General features: G+C 45.0%; 1 protein-coding gene across 1 annotated transcript in view; it reads right to left on the minus strand.

Moving 5' to 3' along the window:
- The window catches only part of LOC115043708 (chromodomain-helicase-DNA-binding protein 6-like), a 59,835-nt gene that overhangs the window by 22,222 nt on the left and 17,904 nt on the right, over nt 1-19,709 (minus strand). The window contains 13 exon segments of the mRNA XM_029502369.1: nt 439-582; nt 804-980; nt 1,301-1,544; nt 1,977-2,098; nt 3,283-3,420; nt 3,556-3,642; nt 4,517-4,634; nt 7,438-7,499; nt 7,683-7,748; nt 9,475-9,624; nt 9,875-10,028; nt 12,406-12,532; nt 14,108-14,741. Of these exon segments, the coding sequence (XP_029358229.1) occupies nt 439-582; nt 804-980; nt 1,301-1,544; nt 1,977-2,098; nt 3,283-3,420; nt 3,556-3,642; nt 4,517-4,634; nt 7,438-7,499; nt 7,683-7,748; nt 9,475-9,624; nt 9,875-10,028; nt 12,406-12,532; nt 14,108-14,741 (2,223 nt within the window).

Consider the following 19,709-nt stretch of genomic DNA (forward strand, 5'->3'; position numbering starts at 1 on the left):
GTAAAAGCCTTCCGACTGTTTTTGGACTTCCGACAGTCCAAAAATCTTCTCTGTTTCCGGGTCATGGGGGGTTCTGGAGCCAATCCCAGCTCACTCTGGGCGAGGGGCAGGGTCCGCCTGGATAGACCAACAACCACTCAGACCTACGGACAGTTTAGAGTCACCAATGAACCCAAACAGGATGTCTGTGGAGGCCCCAGGCCGGGAACCAGACCAGGACCTCCTTGTTGTGGGGAGCGGAGCTAATTAAAAAATTCTGTCTTTGTAATTTCACACTTGCCACCTACATTATCCACAAACAGTGCAGTTGGAGCTGTCAAGCTGCAGACATCTGATAAATTCACTTCTTTAATTCAGACAGATTTATTTTCTTCTTTCTCTCTTCCGACGTGACGCTAACTCCAGTGACATCACCAGAGGCCGGTCACCTGGACTCACCTGTTCATCTGTTTTCAGGTCTCCAAACTCCTCCAGGAAGCTGCTCTCTGAAGGAAACTGCTGCGGCTCCAGGAAGTTAAGCAGACTGAACAACTCCTCCACCGAGTTCTGCAGAGGCGTCCCGGTCAGCAGAACCTTGTGTTCCTGTTGGAAACACACACAGGAAGTTCTCAACAAAACGAGACATCTTCAGACAGACACCTGAGATGAACAACAGTGAAGAAAAATTTATCTCATCACTCAGGCTTGTTTTTTTTTAATGTGTAAAGTCAAAATGTGCTTAAATGTCACAGACAATTTAACATTTGAATGCAACATCTGTCCCAAAGCTGCGATGTCCAACACAAAGACACACACAGACTGACCAGGTTCATGAGCTTCAGCCCCTCCAGCAGTTTGCAGTTCCTGTTCTTCAGCCGATGTGCCTCGTCGATCACCACACAGCGCCAGTGCAGCTTCTTCAGCTCCGGACAGTCGGCCATGATCATCTCAAAGGTGGTGATCAGCCCGTGAAACTTCAGCACGCCTGGGAGGCTGTTACCCTGCGGGGGGGGTGTTTAGAGTCGTCAAGCAAAGGAGGTTCATGGAAGGTCAGGATTCTCTCTTTCTTGCTTAACTTTCCAGCAAAAACTCGACTTCCCAACCAAACCAATATTGACTTCCCATTAGCCCAAAGCTGCTTTATCTGCACAGACAACAGTGTTCAGTATTCAGCTGACGGTGGACATGCAGCAACCAGCACCCTGTCCTGCCTCTGAATATTTATACCAGAAAACTTATTCATGTATTTCATTTTAAAGGAAGTGAGGGATCGTTATCATCAGAATAAAAGCCCAGTGTCCACCTTCAGTCCTGACGCTACCTGAGGGTCTCTGTGAAACATCTCGTACTGCAGGATCATCTGCCGGCTGATCTGGGAGCCGTGATAGACGATAACGTTCATGTGCGTCCACGTGCGAAACTCCCTCTCCCAATTGGTGATGGTGGACAGCGGGGCGATGATGAGGAAGGGGCCGCGGATGCCCATGTTGAAGATCTCGTACAGGAAAGTAATGGACTGGATGGTCTTTCCCAAACCCATCTCATCTGCCAGGATACAGTTTTTTCTAGGATGGAGAAACAAAAGTAGTGAAATGAATGTGGCCTAGTGTGGTCCTAAAATAAAGGAAACATCTAATTAAACCAAAAAATTAAATAGTCAAGGCTCAGCAGTGCTAAGTTAGTCTGATGACTGTGGGGATGTGATGTGAAGAATTCTGCTCTGTACAACTTACAGGTGATTTATTTTGAAATGTGAAATTTAATTGGTCTAATAGGCCACGGCCACTTTAACAAACAATGACTAGGTTTAAATCATATATTAAAGAATGAAGGGTGATCATGTTGCTCAACTGTAAACTATCACACCTAGTTTACAACAGTGAACTGGTTTCTTAAATGTAATTTTAATTGAATCAGATTTAGGTGGCTTTTTTATTTCTGATGTGGTCCAGCCAATCGAAGAGCTTGGCCCAGTTCAGAGGTGTCCGTGCTTTCACCTGTTGTACCAGTTGAACAGTAACCAGTTCATCCCCTCCAACTGGTATTCTCTCAGCTGATTTCCATTGCGATAATCTCTGGAGCGCTCCAGCTTCTGCCATTTGTCTGGAGGAGGACGTTCCTGTGACACACACACACACACACACACATTAGTTCTGTCTCCACTTGACTTGTGATTTCACGACTCACCAAACAAACTGTGAGCCACTTTATTTCAACTGAATCTTTCACACCTCGTGTCGCTGATGAACCAGAGGCCAGTTTATTTAAAGGTGAAAGAGATTCAGGAGGTTGAAGAGACGACTAATAAAAAAATCTGTGTGACAGCCTGATGCTGCCAGGACGTGATAACCGACGGTCCTCATTGAAATGAAGAAACAGGAAGAGAGCAGGAATAATTTGCTCGTCTGGTGAAAAGAACTCAGAGGAAATTGGTGCCATTTAAGCGACGACAGGGTGTCCCAGATGTGGAGAGGACGATGACTCACACACAACACACATATTTCAGATAGGCTTGACTGTGAGGGGTTTTTTTACACAACAAACAACACAAAAGCTGATGGTGCAGGAGTTCAGAGTGAAAAGCTCTGAGGCCGGGGGGGGGGAGCATACAACAGATTAATATAAAGTAGTAATGGAGGTCTGGACTCTTCTAGACCTCTGAAACTGAGCTGTTGGATCTGGACCAAGATGCTGGCAGCAGATCTTTTAAATCCTGGAAGTTGTGAGGTGGAGCCTCTGTGGATCTGGACTCGTTGGTCAGTTCATCCCACAGATGGCGGACTGGACTGAGATCTGAAAGATTAGGAGCCAAGTCAGCAAGTGTGTTCCTCAAAGCTCCTGAATGTTGTAGGGAGAAAGGGAGCGTTTTCCTTTTTCATAAACACCTGCACCAGGTCTGGACCAGGTTTAGGTCAAAGAGACATCCACGGGAATGAAGGAGGTTTCCCAGCAGGACATCTTCTTCCCATAATGCATCCTGGTGCCATAAACCTGATCCGTCAGACCAGCCCCCCTCCTTCCAGTGCTCCAAGTCCAGTGATGTTCGTGTAGGAGATCTTGGTGGTGCACAGGATGCGCCAGTCACTTACGGGTATCCATGGTAACCAGGTAATCAACGTTATAAGCTCTTTTTTTATTGTGCATTCATTTATTCAAATGAATGATGATGTGTCCTGAATTTGCTGTAATGTGCTGAGCCATCAGGGTCTTTATTCCAGAGCGTTCTGGCTGAATTAACCCCCCGAACCGGTGTCTGTGGTCCACATCATGTTCCCCTCCTCTCCTCAGTGTGTCTCCACTCACCATGTGTCTGAGGTCGGCCGGCAGCTTCTGGATCCCCTCAAACTCCTTGATCTTCTCCGGGTCCAGGTCCTCCTGCAGCTCCCACGTCGCCTCCTCGTACGAGAGGCTGCACCACTTAACGAGGTAATGGGTCACCTCCTGCAGCGTCACACAGGAAACAGTGTGTGTGTGTGCAACTGGATAGAGTGCAGCATCTCACTGAGGACCTTCAGCAATAAACACCTTCACGCAGACACACAAACACAGTGTGTGCGTGTGTGTTTGCTCACTCACCTCTCCGGTCTCTGTGTCCGTGGTCACAGCCACCTCCAGCACTCGGTCCACCTCAACATAGTCTGGGTTGAATAAGTCATCGTCAGGCTGTAACCAGACAAGGAGAAGAAGAGACAGCGACAGATTATTGATTATTCATCAGCAATCAGGTCGGGGATCGTTATGATAGCAGGACAGTCTGTAACTGGAGACGTGTTCGGTGCCATAATGAAGCAGCCATGGATCTTTGGAGTTGTTGGTGTGTCTCTCTTGGTTTGATTCCTTCACGTTCAGTTCTGATCATCAGAAACACATTTAAGTCAGTCATGTTCTTCTGTGACACAAACATTTACGGGGGACACAATCACTCTTACAGACTGACTGAGAGCTTGTATGGAGCTTCTGTGTGATGTCTCTGTAGCTCAGCTGACATTGGACCAGGACTGAGAGACCAAAGTTCAACTCCACAAGGAGGATTTTAATCACATATCACCTCCAGCTGTGTCCACAGAGGTCAAATTCTTAAACAGACACTACATGTAATCTAGACAGTCTCTGTCTCACCTGATGACAAATCAGGACTTGATGAAGTGACGACATAATCTTTTAAAAACTCTTCCTTTCTCTGAGCCTGGACCAGAGTTTCTCCTGTTGTTTCCACGCTGTAGAAATCCATCCCTGACCATAAAACTGACAGTGAAGCTTCTCTGCCCCTTAAAGCTTCAGTGAAGGTGAACATTGAGGTGTGTCCAGGTCTGAAATGATGAAGTCTGGCTTATTAAAGCTGAATTATGGCTCAGTCAAAGAGTTGCCAGGTTACAGCATGATGGAGTTAACCTGACGACCTTTACTGCACGTTAAGGCCGGATAAATGTGCTGTGAATTATCAGACATCGTTTCACACCTGGACACATCACGGCTGCATGTTAATGAACCCAGAGGGAGAAGACTGACGCTGAATGATGAGGGTGAAGAGCAGTACCTCGGTGAACAGGTGTTTCATCTGGGCCTGTTTGGTCCTGAAGCGTTTGATCTTCTGGTGGATTCTGGGATCCTTCTCCAGCTCCTCCAGAGTGGCCCATTTACAGTGCAGGTAGGAGCTGAAATACCAAAACAACAACAATACAGATTTTAGTTAGTTTGAAGTGTGAATCATTTCGCTCTTTCCACAATTAACTCAATATAAAGCCGAGTGCACGTAGGGGGAAGACTGTGCAAAACTGGAAAAACTGAGATGCAAACAAACCAGAGCAAGGCCTTTCTGCATCGCTAATTATTTGAAAAAGTTAAACCTTTATTGTTCATGCAATGCCAAAAAATACAAACAAGCTCCAACAAGTTTTCAATGAACCTGGAGAAAACACATTGAGGCTATGAATTAGCCAATGCTAAGACAAAGTGAGGCAAAGAGGTGAGAAGGACTGTGTGAGGATAAGATTCTGGTCTGGACCACAGTCTGCTCAGTCCTACCGCTCGTTCATGACGAACCAAAAATGTTGCACTGTTTCACAGAGTGAAAAACTTTTTTCATCAAAGCTGAGAGCTCAACCGCACCTTTCCTCTCTCTCTTTAAAAACATGTACACAAAACCATTTTAGACATTTTAAACATGTGCATGTCACGTCCACCAAAAACAGCAACATTAATGTTCTGATCTCACACTTTGATCACATATCGTCTCTGGAGTTGCATTTCAAATCCAGATGTGAACTGAGCCGAGCACGCTGGATCAAATCACTGAAGACTCATGCAGATATGAACAGGCCTAGAAAGGTGTGGAAAGGCCTGGAAAGGTGTGGAAAGGTCTGGAAAGGTGTGGAAAGGTCTGGAAAGGTGTGGAAAGGTCTGGAAAGAGCCTCAAATGTTTTTATTTGTTGGAGGGATGTCACCAAATCTTGAGTCCAGCAGGAGACGTTGGTGAAGCCTGACATCAATCTAATGTTCAGGTCATGTCAAATAATGAAGACGGTGAAAAGTCATGAAAATAAAAAAAAATAAAAAATACAGAGGATCAATGATGCAGATCCATCTGATCAAACGCAGGTTTAAACAAGCAGGAGCCATGATATATGACACACACACACACAGCACTGCATCTAACACAACGGCATGCTTGATTTAATCTATAAACCACAATCTATAAATGGACAAGCGTAAATGTCACTGCAGTGCACCATGCAGATACTAAACTGCCTGTGCCATTATTTATGCATTTAATCATGTATTATGTATAATAATGATTTTTTTTGCACCACAAACATAAATACTTCTCCTTTACTCTATAATTTGTGAGTACATTATTTTAAATGAAGCCACGGAAAAGTAACACAGTCCAGTCCGTTCAGTTTGAATTAACTCTGCCATGTTTTATTCATCACCCCGAGAATAAATTACGATCATGGTAACGGCTATAAATTCATGTAGGACCTTTCTGAAAGATACCAAGTGCAGTAACAAACGGGAGCCGAGCCTCAGTAACAAGAGGAAAAACAGGAGCCTTCACCCACCGAGCTGCTGAAAAACACCTCTTATGAGCAAAGTCAACTTCCCCAGGAGCCAGAAAAACTAACAACAAACAGCTCACACAAAGTCTGCTAGGTTTTCATCAGTCAGGGTGATTTCAAGTCCACCCAGGATTTATTGTTGATGAACCAGGGATGGATCAGGTGGCTCAGCCAATAGAAGCAGCTCCTCTGCTCTCAGCCTTTGTGGAGTTGAAATGTTTCCCTCCTCATGAAGCATCAATCAACACAGTGAACAGCTTATGGCCGTGGTTTCCTTTACATCTGTTTCTGGCACAGAAACGACACAAGCTGCTTCAACAGACTGCAGCAGCTGCAGAAAACACCAGCTTCACCGACAGCACCACGAACAGGGCGGACTGTTAAGGTGAAGGTCTGGGGTAAAAACACCAACACCGGTCACCTCAGGGTTTCACTGCAGGGCACTTTGGGGGCTCTGACTGCCCAGATTCAGACCTGGAGCCCCAACGAAGTCTTGTGTTTGGGCCTGGACTGTACCGACTCCACCGTCCCCTTCAGAGTGTCAGATGACTAACTGAAACTAGTTCTTAATTTTAGCCTTAACTTTGAGGTTAACTGTTATTTAACTTCAGCCATGAATCGTAGCTTAGAAATGTTCAGTTCAGGCTTCAGTCAGTCATGGTAACTATTGATAGCTCTTTTTGAGCATTACGTTAGTGCTTCTTTAATTTCCTGTGTTAGTTTGTCATTTCATTACAAAATAAAAGGCCATCTGAGCTAACGTGAGTTAAAAATGATGCTCAGTCGTGAGCAGTGAGGCAGCGTAGCATAGTCATTGTATTTATTCTTTTTGACATCAACAAACACATGAAACACACAGTTTCATTTTAATAGTTGGTGTGTCTCTGGTGGTTTATCTGCCTTTTTGATATGAGACTGTGTAATAGGTGTGCGCTTTATTTAAGGAGTTGTTACTGTGTCATGGAGGAGTGTTGATAACTATGTTCACTGCAGATTCAGGACTTTGAGTATTTCCCTTTCAGGCTGTTCTCCACTGTACTACATTTATTTCACAGCTTCAGTTCAACAAGCGAGACACTGTGAGGGGTGTAATTTAGTTCACTGAAGCACCCGTCTGACCACACAGCCATCATGGTGGAGATCACACTGTGGATCACCTGGAATGAGGGGGAAAGTGGGCACTGTGCAAAATACAGCAATAACAGATGAAATGCCACCAGAGCTGAGCCTCTTCATCCGCTGACCATGACAAGTCCCCAAACGAACAGGGAGCCAATGAAAAACTGCTGTTTCTGCCTGCACACTGAGCAAAGACCTGTCAGCTGAAAGTACAACAAAATCTGAAGTATAACCAGTCAGTGCGTTTAAATCTAGACTGAGCGGTGATGAGGACACTCACAAATTTCTGTACTTGACGTAAAACTCCTCCGTCTCCTCTGCTTGGTCCTGCTCCGACGAGGTCTGCAGGGTGAGACGGACAGATTCAGGGAAGAAGAAATAAATTTACAATGAGGAGCAGGACAAGGCAGGAATAAAAATGTCATCACATATTTATAATCTCTCAAAAATATTCCATTCATTCATGAAAAGGCATCTGGGAGATTCTCTCCGTCTTTGTGAGTGTGTGTCGTCTTTCTTCTTCACCTCTTTCTTCACCGTTCTGACAGACAGAATTTTCTCAATGATGTTGGCTTCGTCCTCAGGTGGTTCCTGAGGGAGACAGAACAAGAGAAGAGATGAGCGTCCCACACAGATGAAGGTCCGTTCACCGCTCACAAAGCAGTCGGGAAACAAAGACTCAACAGCAATTCACACAGTTCAACTGTGCATGACACAGAATCTCATGTGGAAGAATTCTGACTGGGGGGTTGGTGCTATCAGCCTGTCCATCCCGTCTGTATCAACGAGTCAACGTCAGGAGGCGGAAAAACAAGAAACAAAAGATGACTTCACAGCTGCATTATCATATTACACACTGGAGCGGTTAAAGGTCCAGACGGTCTGAAGGTCCAGAAAGTCTGAAGGTCCAGACGGTCTGAAAGTCTGAAAGTCTGAAGGTCCAGATGGTCTAAAGGTCCAGACGGTGTGATGGTCTGAAGGTCTAAAGGTCCAGACGGTATGAAGGCCCAGACGGTCTGATGGTCTGAAGGTCTAAAGGTCCAGACGGTCTGAAGGTCTGAAAGTCTGAAGGTCCAGATGGTCTGAAGGTCCAGACGTTCTGAAGGTCCAGACGGTCTGATGGTCTGAAGGTCTAAAGGTCCAGACAGTCTGAAGGTCCAGACGGTCTGAAAGTCTGAAGGTCCAGACGGTCTGATGGTCTGAAGGTCTAAAGGTCCAGACGGTCTGAAGGTCCAGACGGTCTGATGGTCTGAAGGTCTAAAGGTCCAGACAGTCTGAAGGTCCAGACGGTCTGAAAGTCTGAAGGTCCAGATGGTCTGAAGGTCCAGATGGTCTAAAGGTCCAGATGGTCTAAAGGTCCAGATGGTCTAAAGGTCCAGACGGTCTGATGGTCTGAAGGTCTAAAGGTCCAGACGGTCTGATGGTCTGAAGGTCTAAAGGTCTAAAGGTCAGAAGGTCCAGATGGTCTAAAGGTCTAAAGGTCCAGACGGTCTGAAAGTCTGATGGTCTGAAGGTCTAAAGGTCCAGACGGTCTGAAGGTCCAGATGGTCTGAAGGTCCGGGTGGTCTGAAGGTCTGAAGGTTTAAAGGTCTAAAGGTTTAAAGGTCTAAAGGTCCAGACGGTCTGAAGGTCCAGATGGTCTGAAGGTCCGGATGGTCTGAAGGTCTGAAGGTTTAAAGGTCTAAAGGTCCAGACGGTCTGAAGGTTTAAAGGTCTGAAGGTCCAGATGGTCTGATGGTCTGAAGGTCTAAAGGTCTAAAGGTCTAAAGGTCCAGATGGTCTGAAGGTCTGAAGGTAGACCTCCCTGTGATCTTTGATCCAGGTCCAGGTTTTATATTAATCCTGTGAACCTCAGAGAAATTCTCACTGTGTGGTTTCAGAGACTGAACTTTAAAACCAGCTGTCTGGGTCTGGTCCGGGTTGACTTCACAAAGTCACAGAAGTCCTGACTTTGTGAAGTCAACCCAACCAGTGGAGTCAGACCCCCTCCCCTTCCTGAGTCCGGTTCTGCCCCAGGTTTCTGCCTCTAAAGACCCTTGATGTAACTCCGTTATGATTTGGTTCTATATAAATACATTTGATTTGATATCAGCCACGCCCCCTCCCAGGTACAATTTACCTGAAATCTGCTGTATTTTTATTGGCTCACCAAGAAAACAATCAGCCAATCAGAAGAAAGGATCAGATTCTCTCTTCTGATGGGGTGAGTGACCTGCAGCTCCAGATAGAAACCCAAGATGTAAAACTACACTAAACTGTTTCTTATAAATATCGCCCTTTCAAAATAAGAGACAACACAGTCTGTATCTGTCTTTACCTCAGCCTGCCAGGCCAGAGCGGTTGCATTCAGCGCTGAGATGCGTCCTGCTCCGAGAACTGCGATGGTCTCCCCGTCATCATCGACCACCTTGAAGTCCAAATCCTCGTTATATTTCCTTCTCTTGACCTGCCGTCCTGAACGCCGCTTCTGCAGATTGGACAGAAGATTCGTTCACGGTAGGAAATGGAGTTGGGGGGAATTTGAGAGAAGAAATTTGGGAATTAGGAGTGATGGAGAAGAGAAAAAAGGGAGTTTGGAGGACTGGCAAGAAGTGTGGATGTGATCAACCAACAGATATTATAAGAAGATAAGAAGGGAAGGAAAAAGGAAGGAAGAAGTCTTGTCACAGGAAATTCAAGCATTTATTTTAATTTTCAGAAGTCTGATGAACCCTCACCGCGTTGTCCAGGGGGTCCTGGCTGTCCTCTCCTCCCATGTTGAGGGCTGACATTGAGGTAGTGTCGTCGCTCTCCGCCCCCTCCTGGACAGCCAGCTCCTGGTTTCTCCTCTTCCCCTTCTTCTTCTTCTCCACCGGCGCTGCGCCAGGATCTCTGCGAGGTAAAGAAGGAGATTTTTGATGGTCATTAGCAGCTCAGATCTCCTGCAGCAGTGTTTTCTCAAGAGCATCAGTGAAGGATTGTGTTTGCAACCCCAGTAAGTGATGTCATCATGACATCAGCAGGTCTGTGACATCACCTGTTGGTTTGTTTCTGAAGGCCTCAGTTTCTAATTTAGATTTGGCCATCTTTGTTTTTGAAAGCAGAAAAAAATGTGTGGCTCCGACCTGCTGTGTGCTCTATTCTGATTGGGCGGTACAGCCAATTAATCACAGTCGCCATGTCCCTAAATTCAACTCCTGCTAAATCAAGGGGGAAGTACGGACATTTTCCCATATACTTCAATATGATCTAGGTTTATCAACAAGGACTATGAGACTTCCTCCCCTTCTGCCCATCACTGGATGTTTTTTTGTCTTCCATCTTTATTTTCTCGCCTACACTTAACCCTCGCCTCGTTCACACCGCTGATTGTCGTCTCTTCTTCATCTCTTTTCTTCGTCTTCAGGGCGTCTATCCTGTTTTAACACTCTCCAAAAGTCTCCTCTCTCTCATCAGTCACTGACTCATCTCGTCCTCGATTGGTTCACACTTTATTTTCAACATCTCTCTCGTTTTCTCTCGCTTTGAAATAAATGATTACTTCAGACTTCATCTCTTCCTAACTGAAACTCATTCCTGCTCTGCCTCAGATATATTTCAGCGCTGCTTCTTTGGTCTTTGTGTATTCGGACTCATCAGGACACTCAACAGTTCAGGGACCTTGAGTCCCTCAGCTGACTTTCTCTTCTGTTCCAGATTCTTTAGGAACCTGAAGGTTCACAGCTCTGTTCCATTCAGAGGTTGACCATCACCAGTCAGTCTATAATCACTCACCACAAAGTGAAAGCGAGTTTTTAGCCTCTTTTCTGCATTCAAGACTGACTGGAGTCCACCAGGGAAGAGCTGGACTGACAGGACGCGCTTTAGATAGGCCGGCAAGGTCCAGCTAGGCCAAACCAACCCATGAGGTCTCAGGAACTTTGTGATTCCTTAGTCTGAGGTCTTCATCAGAGTAGACACAATAACAGGAGCTTATCTACAGTTGGCTGAGCCTTCGTCTTTAAACACAACACCTACAGAGTCACAACATCCGTCAAAGTGAGCTGGTGGACACACGGACGCTTATTATTTACCTGTTAATGCATTAAAAGAATAAACCTTTTTACCCAAATTTGTCCAATTCAGTCTAAAACCTTGAACATCTGTCATTAAAAAGAAAAGCCTGAGGAACACTCAGCTGGTCTGAGGTGAGGCACCAGAAAGACACGCACAAAGAAAAGTGAAGACCACTTTGCGAAGAGGTGAAAAGAGATGGAAAGGCCACGAACTATCCTGCCATTAGCAGAACGTTGTTGTTGTTGTTAGAAACAAAACTCCATTTTTTTGCTGTTTACTGAAATTATGAATCAGCCAAAGTTCAGCTGATGGACAGAAACCGAGTGATTGGCCAAATAAAAGACATCCTGAGATTCTTGTTTTTTGGTCTCGGCCGGTCTGACTGATCCACCAAATTAAGTTCTCTGTAATGGAGTGATATTAAGAAAAAACGAGCAGTTGACTGACCAACTCTGTGTGGACGTCACAAATATTATGGTCGTCATAATTTATCTTTAAGCCTTTTGTTGTGTTGAAGTTGTTGTTTGGCAGGAACTAAGCTTGACATTTTAAAGATGAAGTTCATTCCTGACCATATTCAAGTTTTTCTTTATTTATTCATTAATTTTTTCAAAAACTAAAAATGATCTAGGTTGATATTTTTTTATTTTTTACTATCTTATAAACTACTACCTGTATTACAGTGCATATTGTTAATAATGGGTTAGGGTTAGGGTTAGGGTTAGTAACCCTAACCCTAATAACAGATAAGGAAACGGTTGTGTTCATTACTGTATTATGACACTAAATGCCTTTAGCTTTAGATCACATTAAACCACCAATAATTCTAGACTTCTGACAAACGTCATTTTATTTCCATCTGTCTTCACCTTTACCTCACCTCTTTGTTTACTCATCCACACGGTGTCTGCAGCAATGTCCAGGATTTAAATAAAACCTTCCCATCTTCCCCGATGAAGCGAAAAAACTGGGCTCAGATATTCCCTCCAAGTGAGACATTAGTTACCGAGCTGCCCAGAGAAAAACTGCATATTTTGTTGGAGGTGACAGGTTTAGTGCGGCGCTGCTCGCTCCGCTCCATCAGTACTCACTTCAGGGCTCCTGCAGCGGAGCCTTGTTCACTTCCCCTCCTCTAAATTCCCTCTCTCTGGTCTCTGCACATTATAAATTCCTTCCTGCGCCCGTGATTCACCGGCCGATCACCGAGTCTCACCTGGGTTTGCGGCCCCTCTGTTTTGGCGCTGAGGGGCCCGGGGTCTTGCTGTTGGCCGGACCGTGGTTCTTGGTCTGGACGTGCCCAGGAGCCTTCACTTGGAGTCCTGGTCCAGGAGGAGGTGCTGCTGGGGGAGAGGGTGGAGGAGAGAGGATGCGTTTTCACACAATCCAGATTAATTTGACCTACAGTGAAATATTTCACTTTCTCATTTTAATTTAGAGTCTGTAAATATGAGAATGTTTACAAAAATATACAAATTTCCAACACAGGATTGAAAGTTCAACCTTGGTACGATATTCATATCTGTAAATAAATAATACAGAAAATCTATTTGGAAAACGCCCTCAATACATTCAGATGATTCATGAATATCTCAAAATTCTAAAAGTTAGAGATCAACTGCTGACGGCGCCATTTTTGCCTTTCAAAGTAGGAGCACTCACTGTCATCGCTGCACATTCACAAGTCCGAATATTTTTTAACTTTTGGGAATAATTTCTCTAGTATGCCTCTTTTACATTTGCAAGATATGTTCCAATTTCTCTTGCAAATTTGTTGAAGATGTCCTTTTAGAGATTTAGACACGTTTTGTTTGGAGAAGATGAGCTCACACTCCTGTTCAGAGGGATTTGGTCACTGGGATTAACTGCAGAGGTGGATGGACTTCAGTTCAAACTGACCCCCTTCAAAATAAACCAACAGCGCCCGCCAGGTCAGTTAGGAGGCAACTCTGATCAATTTCCCATTTGCCTCAAAGGAAACATCCTCTGACCTTTTCACCCTGATGAGCATTTTATTCAAATTTATGCATTAATGCACATCATTTATATATTCAACATGTTTTAAAAAAAAATCAGGGATTGATGCAATTTCTGATGATTGCAAGAAAGAAATTTGTTTTTCAGCTTTGGAAGAGCGCTAATGCATCCACACACACACCATCACATCACAATCAGATTAATTTATACAACATGTTTCATAACGATTTAAAGACACTGAAGAATAGAGCAGTCAGCATCTGTGACAATTAAGAAAAGATGGACTGTTAGAATTTGTTGTGAGAGCTATTTACCTGCTGTTGTTCTCTCTCACACACACACACACACACACACACACACACAGTACCATGGAGACTTGTTAAAATCAGAGGTGATGTCATAAGATGATTAATATTGAAAATAAAATTAAATATTTTGATCTTGTCCTGCTGTAATACTGCAGGATGCGGAGAACTTCTAAATATTACAAACACACTGTTATTTTCTATTTTCTATTTCTTTTTTTATTAATACATAACATCATTACATTTAGTCAATTTTATAGTATTCTTATATTTTTGTATTTCACATTTCATTAGATTTTTTTAATAAAACAGTTTTATTGATATATGGTTCTTTGGTTCCTGATCTGTTTCTATAATATCTGTACATTAAATAATGCAAATATTTAACATTATGAAATAAACTAATCTGGCTTATTTTAAGCTCAATGAATACACATTAGTAGTTTTTGTCAACTCCTTTTTAAACTGATGAATTAATTCTAAGGAGCTAACATTAAAGAGCCTGTTTATTTATTCATAGAAAAATCTTCACCTGAGAAAAGTGAACTAGTGAATATTTGAAATGTGCGTTTGATAAATGACGGAAACAATGAATCTATGAAAACAACAGAATTCCAGAAATGAGGACACACATACTTTGATTGGCGGGTACAGGAGGTAGGACTTTGATTTTAGGTTTCCTTCCTCTTTTTCCAGGCACCTTAACGGGCACTGGAGCCGGTCCGGGGGCCACGACGGCACCTGGCGTCCTCCCCACCACCACATTCCTCAGGTCTGCCCCGCCCTCCTTCCTGCCCTCCTTCGCCTTGGTTCTACGCTCCTTCCTCTCTTTGCCCTCTCGGGGCTCCTTGCTCTTCCTCAGCGTGACCACAGCCGCCGCCGCCGCCTCCCTCTCATCCTTTCGTTTCTTTGGTTTGCTGCTCTCCCGCTCCTCCCCCTCCCCTCCTCCTCCTCCCTTCTCCCTCTTGTCCTTTTTCTTTCGTTTCTTCCTCACCCTGCCTCCACCCCCTCCGTCGTCCTCCTCGCTCAGGGAGGAGGGAGGTCGTGCAGCTCCTTCAGAGTGCTTGGTGGCGGCCGCGCAGTGATTGGATGTCGCCGTGCTGCCGACGGGGGTGAGGAGGCGGAGATGGTCCTTGGGGCCCACGACCAGGTGTCCCCGTGGAATTGTGGGAACTGTGGTTTGTGTGTTGCTGTTTTGGTCCGAGGCGGAGGAGGAGGCTGCTGCAGCGGAGGCCGGAGGTGGCGTGTGCTTCAGGAGACCAGTGAACATCTGTGAGGAAGAAAAACACTATTAAAGTCTTTTCAGGCACTCATTTCCTGTCACTAGCTCTGCTGTATGAGTGTTTCACATTAAAAGCTGAACAGCAGCTCAACGTTTGTGACCAGTTCTCTTCTCTAGTCCTGCGCTCTTATTGTGAAAAATAAAACAGCAACCCTGTTAATGAGCATTAGTTCAGCATCACCTGACTGTTGCTCTAACAGAATTAATGCTGTGGAATTATCACAGCGAATTCACTGAGTCATTAAAGCACCACTCTGTCTTTGACGTGATTAGCATCCACCTTTTATTTCCCATAACTTTAATACCTGCTTTTACTTTTTATGATCACAACGTTCAATGTTCACGATTGATAAAATAACTACTGCTCTGGACATCACAACAAAGACCCTTATGGACCTTCAACATGCACCTTCAGACTGTGTGGATCTTTAAACATTTAGACCATACGGCCTTCTCAACAAGACAGACCACGTGGGGTGAGGATGTTTTTGGGTCTTTGTGGTTTCTTTTTTTCTATGTGGTGAAAAAGAATCAAGATTCTGGCGATGGGTTGTTTGATGTGTGAATCACAGCGTGACTAAAAAAAAAAAAAAAAATTATTATGCAGCATGTTCTCCCATCAACCCCGGGGAGTTACAGTCTCTTTGATACGCAGAACAGCCGGGGTATTAACATCACTAATTCACCAGCTCTATTCAAATCTGACAAAACAAACAGGGAAGTTCAGCGAGGGCAGCTGGACGGTCGAAGGACAGACTCAATGATCCTTCAGCTCCGGCTGATGATTCAACATCTCCTCCACTCAGCTGGCAGGAGGAGCTGCATCACCACGTGACCGGCCTCGCAGCATTTCATATGAATCCGGTGAAGGAAAGGCCCAGCAGAAATATACCTTCATCTTCAGGGGGCAAAAAAATAGACTTTTCTGTCCGCACTCAGTCGCCCATGAAAGCACGAAACATGAAACAACAGAGCAGAATGGCGGACGAGGACGTCTGAGAGCTGCGGCCACCGTCACACCGAGGCCGGCTCTTCCACAGCAGCATTAATCACACGCTGACGGAAACCTGTCACATGAAACTACAGCTGAGCGCCACTCACCGAATATAAAGTTACAGCAAACGTCCCACAGATTCACCCTTTAAGCAGGTCTGTTCATGCGTTCACTCAGCCCCTCTGTGTTAATTTAAATAATACGAATGTAAAGATGGCCATGTGTGCTGACCGCCATTTAAAAACTGGAGCTCCATTCAACCATTTCGCTCTTAATCAATCAGAATTATTGCATTATAAAATGAATTATTACATGTAATTAATTTTTACTGATATCAATGATTGTTCATGAATGTCTCAATGGGGACATTCAAAAATGTTTATACATTTTTTTTGTATCATTTTTCAATTTGTAAATATTTTACTGATTTATTTTACTGCCACATTTTTACATTTATATTTGAGCTGACACCTTCAGTATGCCTTTACTGTATCTTTGTTCACATGATTTTTTTTTGCAAAACAAATTTTGGAATTTTATTTCCGGGGGAAAAACAAACAATTTACTAGTCCATAATCCAGATTCTGATTTTATGGCTCATCTTAATGTTGATTATTGGCAAAAACTGTGAAATATTCACTTGCATTTTGGAGAAAGGAAACAAATACAACTGAAATTACAGGAGGGAGCATCACATCTGTTGCCTTGGCGACCAAACTCCTGAGGAGGAAAACCACAACACTGTGACTTCACTGTTTCCACCGTCACGCGCCTGAACTCTCTCCGAATGCTTCAGCAGCTCGACCTGACGGAGCTCAAACGCTTGCTCTGCTGCTGCTGCTTCCTCATTACATCAGCCATGCCAGGAAAGTCCTGCAGCAGCAGTGCCTGATGGGAGATGGGCGTTTCCACCACGGCGACGTCTGGAGTGCTGACGGAGCAGCGATGCAGAGGAAGGAAGCTCCAGGTCGTCAGGCAGGAAGTGAGAAGTGCTGGATGTTCTGTGAGATGAATTATAATTATACAGCTCTTGAATCTGCATGAGGACTTCACAACCATAAATATTCATGAGTAGTAGGTGGACTTCAGGGTCAGCTTAGCATGTGGGCAAATAGCACTCTCCACCGGTCCTGTTCACTATTCAAGACTAAAAAAACTCAGATCTGAGTCTGTGCTGACAGAAGATTCATCATTTCTTCACTTCCTGCCTCAGCAGCAGCTTCTTGGACACACCAGATTTACAGAGCCAACATCTCCTGAAGGCATCGCAACTGGATCCTGACCAGGACCGGATACCTGAGATTCAAAAGGCAAAAGTGATCTATAACTGATAACGTGACCAAACACGTAGACCCAACCGGTCCCCTGTGGGCCCTGACACGCTGACTTTAAACGTGCCTGGTTTAGCCCTGGTTCTGCTCTGCAGCCTCAGTGAGTTCAGTGTAGGACCACATAAACCGGTTCAGCTTTAGTCCACGAGTGTGGAGGGTTGGGTTCGTCCACCTGTGGGTCCAGATCTAGAGCTAAAAGATCCAACAGCGACTGATGATTCCTCAATATGCTGTCAGGATTCTGACTTCCTCTCATGACCTTCACAATAAAACTAGATCTGAAACAGGATGCAAATTGTGGACTTATGTTCGACCAACAACATCCACCACACCTGCAACAAGACAGAAATTCAACTGAGCTGATGTTAATGAAGTAATCAGATTGTTGACGGAGAATCAGCCTATAATCTGTCAATGTTTTCAATCGATCAACACTGAATGGCAGCTGAGTGTTGGGAGGGATCAGAGCGATGAGCCTTTATATCCCATCTGAAGGTTGTTTTAAGGGCAGAAGAGTCAATAAGCTGGGATACTGCAGTGTGTGTGTGAAGTCGCTGAGTCCCGTCTGCTGCCAGGCCATTTCACATTAAAGGTTGTGTTACTGTTTGTGTTGCTGCCGTCAGACTTACAACTGCCACTGATGCATAATTGTGGGGCTGCGTTTGTTATTTACATTAGTGTACTCTCTCCGACCTGTAGTTATCATTTATACACAGACAGACACAAGTTTGTTGCCGCACTCCATCAGGGGGCTGGTTGTAAAAGAAGTCAGACTGTATTGAAGTCTATTGGAAAATGTTCGTCCTCCTCCACAGTAAACATTTTCCTGATGAGTTTATGGTTTTCTAGTTTTTTTCTGTAGTTTACAGTCTTCAATAGAACACGATGTAAATTTTTTTATGATGGTCCATTTAGAGGGAAACAGACCAGGAAGGAGGGGTGGGGCTAGGGGCGGGGCTACTGTGTGATTGACCATTCCAGAGTCAGATCTTCTCTTCTGATTGGCTGACTGTCCAGTTGTTATTAGAGCTGCAGAGAGAAACCTGAGAGGAGATGTAAATCTACACTGTGAAAGTTTTTGGTTCTCTAAACGATAAATTTATCTTCTTTTGGATGAACCCTTCAATATAAAACTCCAGTTAAAAAAAACGGCACCTTCAATTCTAGATCCAGTTTTGTTGCTGCGATCAAAAAAAACAAAAACAACTAAGAATCACGAGTAGCAGTTTGTCTCGATGTTCATAAACAGGTACGACCACCAGCTGTCGAACTGTTTCATCTACAAACAGCTCTGTGTACAGCTCGGCCTGCCGTCTGGCAAACGCCTCGCTCTGCTTCTCGCCGGCTCCGTCCATCTGTACGTGATGTGAGAGACTGTACGTCCGTATGTTTCCGCACCAATGTCACCGACACAAACTGTAGCACCTTCCCGCTCCTGGCAGAGGAAACAACTCGGTTTCTGAAAGCGGGCAAACGTTGGCTGGTTACGGTGACTGCATGCAACTTCTGGATCAGAGAAGGTCGAGCTCTGAACAGGGCAAACAGAAGCCAAGTCTGACCGCTTCGGAGGCCTTTAACGACGACATGGGCGCGCACACACACACATGTGCGCACACACGCACACGCACACACACACACACGCACACACACACACACACACACACACACACACACACACACACACACTATGACAGCAGAGTGGTAAAGGCTCTAAAAGCGGCTGAGAAACCAGAGACCACATGGACTGAGGAGGTCAGACTGGTGTTTGTGTCTACATGCAAATCCTCATATGGAGAGAGTATTTCTGTCAGAGTGTCACAGTTGATGTATAGCTGGTGTGTGTGTGGAGAGACGTGGAGCAGGTTCATGTGTATTTTTGTTTGTTTGTTTTTCTGTTGTGCAGGAAGATTCAGGATGATGTTGTGTTGTGTGGTGAGGCCGATGCAGATGCTCTAACACACACACACACACACACACACACACACACACACAGGTATGAGGAACATCTGAATGAATCACACACACGCACACATGCACACACACACAAAGCTCAACGGCCTGTTGGTTTGGAGGAGGGGATGTTGGGGGGGTTTTGGGGCTGTTGCCAAGGAAACTGGCTCTCCGTGCCAAAGCTGCAGGGAGCAGGGGGGCGGACGTAAACACATGGTCACCATGGTAACCCTTTCATTGCCAAAGGCTCCTGACTGTTTGTGTCTCCGTCTCGTGGACGGACTGACTCCATCTGTAGCTTCACCTGCATCAGTCTAACTGTCTGTCTGTCCACCCGTTTGTTCACCCGTCTGTCCATCCGTCAGTTTGCCCGTCTGCCCACCCGTCTGCCTGCCCGTCTGTCCATCCGTCAGTTTGCCCGTCTGCCCACCTGTCTGCCCGCCCGTCTGCCCGCCCGTCTGTCCATCCGTCTGTCCATCCATCAGTTTGCCCGTCGGCCCACCCGTCTGCGCTCCCGTCTGCGCTCCCGTCTGCGCTCCTGAAGGAGTTTTATTCTGGGTAAGCTAAGGTAACACTAACATTTAAACTGTCTGAATTTTCCATGGCGTTATGATGGTTACCAACATTAACCAATCACTGATCACTGGTTTCCAAAACATCTGAGCCCATCAGCTCAGCTGT

The sequence above is a fragment of the Echeneis naucrates genome, chromosome 5 (assembly GCF_900963305.1).
Source record: "Echeneis naucrates chromosome 5, fEcheNa1.1, whole genome shotgun sequence".
Classification (NCBI taxonomy): Eukaryota; Metazoa; Chordata; class Actinopteri; order Carangiformes; family Echeneidae; genus Echeneis; species Echeneis naucrates.